At 41.0% G+C, this 5,658-nt stretch overlaps 1 protein-coding gene across 1 annotated transcript in view; it reads left to right on the top strand.

The window, feature by feature from the left end:
* CAMKMT (calmodulin-lysine N-methyltransferase) overlaps nt 1-5,658 on the top strand; it is a 514,533-nt gene that overhangs the window by 498,219 nt on the left and 10,656 nt on the right. Inside the window, exon 11 of the mRNA XM_019516343.1 lies at nt 3,637-3,768. Within this exon, the coding sequence (XP_019371888.1) occupies nt 3,637-3,768 (132 nt within the window). The remainder of the gene's footprint in view (nt 1-3,636; nt 3,769-5,658) is intronic.

The following is a 5,658-nucleotide window of genomic DNA, read 5'->3' as shown; positions in this document are numbered from 1 at the left end:
GGGACTCTCTGTTCCTTTAAGGCAGAAGCATACTATTAAGGGAGCACTGCAGGGCAGGCAGGGTGCAGCAGCTGCAGGTCACCATGGCCACAGGGCAATTAGGCCAATTGGCAGGCAGGCCAGGCAGTCTGCCGACCAGAAAGGGGTAGGGCCCTGATATAAGCTGCAGGCTTCTGCTAGCAAGCTAGTCTCTCCCTGGCTGCCATAGGGTAATGAGCTCCTCGCAGCACGGCTCCTGAAGGCACTTCAGTGCTGCATTTGGATCCCCAGTGAGGCTAGGGGAGCTCACTAAGATATAGCTCAGGGCTATATCTGAGCTATATCTATCCTAGCTGAGAGGCGAGGGCAGGTTTTCCCTCTTAAAGGGACACAGGATTGCTTTCCTCTTTATGTTTTGTTGTAGCCCAGGGGCTTACGCTTATGTTATATTTACACCAGGGTTTGGGTTGGGACTGTGAGGATGGTATATGGAGATCCCATTGGTGCCCATGGGGCATGCAGTAGCCTTGACCACTGTCAGGAGCAGGCTCAAGGCTCGACAAACTGTTGAGCCCAGGATGGGCAGAGGGTGAGACCACAGAGCCAGACAGGGGCCTGGCACCCCAGAGGGGTGTGACCAGATGGGTCAGGGGCCCAACAGGAGAATAACGTTACAATAAAATCCATGAGGTTTGGGGCATGGTGTAGGGGGGATTGGAGCCACACAATTAGCCTCTATGGGTTTAGGTGCCCTGCAGCAGCACAGCTGTAGAGAGGCCCAGCAAGGGGTCTGAGACTAGTAGAGGCCAGTAGGGTGCCAGGACATCCCAGTGGGGGTCCATTTGGTCTGGGGCCCATGCAAAGGCCCATGGGCAGCTTCCCTATTATTACATGAAGGTGTGGCAGGAGAGAAGGAAAGGTGCCCTAGGAGTTGAGTGGGGCACAATCACAGAGCCACCAGGGGGCATCGTGGCTGCCCCTGGGACCGCAACAGGGCCCTCTCATGACTGGAACTGGGTGTTCTTGTCATGAGTTCTGGGATCCTCCAAAAATGTATATGAAGATGATAGATAGGGCACCCTGGTCTGGCTTCACCTCATGGAGGGTGCGGTCACACTAATCATATGTAATAGGCTAAGAGAGGAGCTGACAGAGGGATTTTGGGTGAACTGTGTGGGACCTGTTTAGTGATGTTATCCATATATTTAAGGCTGGTGAAGAAACAGAAATGATTGAAAATGAGAAAGAAAGGCACAACTCACCTATGGGAGTCAAAAGGAAATAAAAATATATGAAATGTAGTGGCTCACAATGACTTGAAAAACAGTTAGTGCTGAGGGGGACTGTGCTCAGTGGGCACTACTATATATCTTATTCAAATGAGTTACACTGTTGTTTTGTATGTTGATCTTGGCTTTGGTATTATGTGGTTTTTGTAAATAAATGTATGGTCCAGTGTTATCCCTAAGTAGACTGGGTGTTTCTGATGATGTCATTGTACATCCTGATTCCCACAGATCCCTGCACAATGCATCCTGGCTTCTCAGGTAGAAAGCACAGATTTGGATTTTTCTAGGGTTGGGTTTGAGATCGTTATTTAGGTAGTAATCTGACATCTTATTCAGTGCCCTCTCCAGGATCTTCTCCGTGTCCTCAAAATTCCTTTGCTGTGTGGTAATGCAGAGTTTGTCAGTATAGATGAAATGCTGACATCCAGAAGAAAGTGGCTGATGATTAATGTAGATGTTGAATAAAAGTGAGGCAAGCACACTGCTGTGTGGTAAGCCATTCTGCTGGGGGCACCATCTTCCTTTGTGGCCATTTACTTCCACGTAGCAGTGCATGTTCTCCAAGAGGTTACAGATGCTCTGGCTTACATCTAAGTCATCAGTCATACGGTACAGTTCGTGGATCATGATATGGTGTTGGGCAGTATCATATGCATCAGATAGGCCAACAAACACTGCACCAGTGATCAACTTCTGTTGGAAACCATCTTCAATATGCTGCATGAGGTTTAATAGTTGGCCTGCACAGGATTGACCTGGTCTAAAACCTGCTTGGTCTCCTGTGAGTTGGGAATATACCAAGTGTGAAATTTATAGCAGGATAAATTGTTTGTAGAGTTTATAGGTGATGCTGAAGAGGGAGAACAATGTATAATGTTTTGGTGATGAAATGCCTTTCCCTGGTTTGGGCAGAGCTATGACTCTTGCCTTCCTCCATACTGATGGTACTTGTTTACTCATTATGCATGCATTGAATAGATCAAGGAGCCATTGTCTTGTAAGTATGTTGTCTCATATCAGTGACATTGTCTACTCCTGCTGCCTTCCCACGTTTCACTGATTTGACTAGTTTGGCCTGAGACACAAAATTAAAAAAAAAAATGTGTTAGGATCCTGTTTCAGGGGTGTACTTGGTAGCTGTGTTGGTCTGAGACAAAAAGACATACAAAAAACTAGAACTCTTGGTTCCAAAATGATACCTTTTATTAGACCAACTGGAAAATGGCAAGAAAATTATCCTTTTCTGCAAGCTTTCGGGATCAAAGTCCCTTTGTCAGCCCCCCCGAAAAGTGTAGATGGTACAAGATGGTAAAAGTCCCCATAGGTAGGAAATAAACTTCATTTTTGCATAGAGGGAGCTGAAGATGGAAATCTGTCCCTCTGGGTGGGGGGAACTATATCTATTTGAGTAGATCTAGTATTCATCTCCTCCGAAATTTAGCACCTCACAGTTTAGCATCCTCTGTGAACTTCATTAGCATACACTTTTACCTCTTGTGAATTATCACTGAATCTCGTGGCACCCAACCAAATAGCTCCTCTCAACTTGATACACTGTTGTTAAATGTTACCATTTGTTTACAGTCTTTCAGCCAATTTTCATTTCATGTGAACAAATACGTAGTCAGCCAATTTGAATTAATTTTGCAAGCAAGATTTCAAGAGATGTTGTATCAAGTGCTATAGTCTCTGGACTAAAATTTAGCATGGAATAAATAATACTAAAATCCATCAAGTCAAACAAGTAAAGTCATTTTTGTTGTCTTAAATGCCGAACAAAGGAAACAAATCTAGTCAATAGACCATAATTTAATGCCTGGTCATGAAAAACAGCCTGATCACCTTGAATAATCCAAAATTACTGTGTTTGTGCAGCATCTTAAATGAAATTTGCAAAATCTCAGGTCAAATTTGATTATGCTGCCCAGGTGGTATAAAATACATATTTTATACTAAGATTGGGTCTAATTCTCTTCTTCCTTCCACGGGTTTTACACTATTGGTTTCAAAAGAAGCCTGCCTAATTTTCACTGGTGCAAGAGAGGAAAATCACCCCCATGATCCTGTGATATGTCAGACTGGTGGGTTTTGCATTGTATGCACATAATCATATTTTTTACGAATTTTATTTCAGTAATATGTAGTGACAATGGTATGAAAAGAATCAAATTTACTGCAGTTCCATTTTGCTTTCCTTTAATCAGAGAGATCCTTCATATTCTAAACAGTTTTATTACACAATCTCAGTATTTTTCCAAGAGAACACTAACTTTTCCTGCATGAGTATGTTAAAAGCTTAGTCAGGTGTACGTTATAGCTGGTTCTTTCCAGTTCTAAAAATGTATAAATTCTCTTTTTAATGTTCTAGGGAAAAGCAATGGTATTTGCTCCACTCAGAGGGAATACTTTAAACCAGTTTTGCAATCTAGCTGAAAAAGCTGGTTTCTCTATCCAAAGACATGAAAATTATGATGAACACATTTCGAACTTCCACTCCAAGGTTAGTTTTCTGTTTGTGTTAGATAACACTTTAATCCTCATTGCATTTTGAAGAGATCATGGTCCTTTTGGCAGGTAACCTAAATGTTTGATTAAAGTACTCCTTAGGTGTGCTGTTCCTGAGCAGCTATTTTGTATCTGATTATTTTGTGTGGTAAAACCATCCTTTATCTTTGCATGTCTAGAAGAGTTTTACAGAAGCATCTCCTGTTTAACCTTTCTATAGAACTAATCTTTTCATTCATAAGAGACTAATTTGTGAGACTTTTTTTTTCTTAGTCACCTATAAATATATGGCAAACTAACATTCACAATTTAATAAAAAGCTTACAACTTCTAACTAGGTTAAATTCTGAAATGTACTGAAATAAATAGGAGGTGAATGTCTAATTGTATCATATCGTACCTTAAATCCTTATCTTTGGTTGCTTTATGGCTGGGTCAGTTGGCAGCTTCAAACTGCTAAATCTCATACAGAATTTCACAGTTGCGGGGTTATATGTCAGACCGAGGCGCTACAAGATTTAGGTCAAAAGCGCTTATCTGAGCATGATTTCTAAGCTTGCTTACATAAAGCAACTGTTATCAGTCTCCTTTTTTATTATTTATAGGTGTAAAATATTACAGGAGACAGAGGAAGGTGTTTTACACAAAACTTTTTAGGAATCTTTTATTTTCCAATACATATGCATAAATGTTTAGTAAAAGTTATATTTGCAATGTTTAGATCGCTATTTCTTCCTGTTAATCCAAAGGTGTGGGCCCATATGAACTCAGGCATGACCTTTGACCTCTCTCAGTTTTACATATATTATGCAGGTAGAACACTGGCTCAGAATTTAATTTTGATTTTTTCATGGGAAAACAGTCAAAGATAACTGTACCTCACTGCATTATAGTACAGGAATCAGACCGCTTTAGAAAAAAAGCATGTAATCTAAATGAAAAAGTTATGCATATTTTGTTTGCTTGTGTAATTTTGCAGTTAATATAATGCATCACATGGATATGATCCTTTCCTCACTTAACTTTTTTATCGACGTAACTCAACTGACTTCCAGAGAATAACTCTTTGTCAGCACACACAAAGTTAGAACGAGGCCCAGAGTTACTTTTCTTATTCATCCATTCAAGATGTTCTTTTATTCATTACCTGTTTTGTGATGGGAATCAATTTTCTTCCTATGATCCCAAATCAATTATCCATGTGTAATGTACTGGAGAAAGTTGTTATCCTTACCTAGTGGTGGGTCCAAAATGATGCAAATGTTCTCCCTCTGTCTCTCTAGGTAATGCTAAACTGTGTAGCACAGGCATACTTGAACAAGCTAACTCAGGTAACATTAACAGTCTTGCTCCAGCAGCACAGGACTCAGCAAGGGCTGCAAATTCTGGCCAAGATGTTGCATATTCAGACACCCTGAGCTGAGCTTCATATCACTGTGGCTAGACTGTTGGCAGTATCTGAGCTAGCTAGTTTAAAACTACCTTGGGTGTGTCTACGTTACACTGCTGTCACAGCAGTGGCTACGCTGTAGACATTCCCTCACTTTCTTGTTTTACTCTTCTGCCTTGAGGATAATCCTAAAAACATTTCACTGTGTGGCTGTCTTGTGCCTCATGCCACAGGGTCAACATAAGGATAGCCTTTATTTGGGCAAATTGTTATATTAGGAACATTATACCCACATGTGAAAACCAAAACCTTAGACCATAAGAAAGCTGAGGGTCCAAAAAATTTCTGTTTTGAATGCTTTTCTTGTACTGTTTGCTAATCTGTTGCATTTTATGGGATATTGCCTCTACGTTTGCCACTAATATAAAAATCCTGACCTTTCTATCACCTCACATCTGAGCACCAAAAACTTCTCTGCAAAAGGAATTTGTCTGG

The sequence above is a fragment of the Gavialis gangeticus genome, unplaced genomic scaffold (genome assembly GCF_001723915.1).
Source record: "Gavialis gangeticus isolate Ggan-Ray unplaced genomic scaffold, GavGan_comp1, whole genome shotgun sequence".
NCBI classification, from domain to species: domain Eukaryota; kingdom Metazoa; phylum Chordata; order Crocodylia; family Gavialidae; genus Gavialis; species Gavialis gangeticus.
The sequence above is the reverse complement of the archived record's forward strand: the minus strand, read 5'-3'. Positions and strand labels throughout refer to the sequence as shown.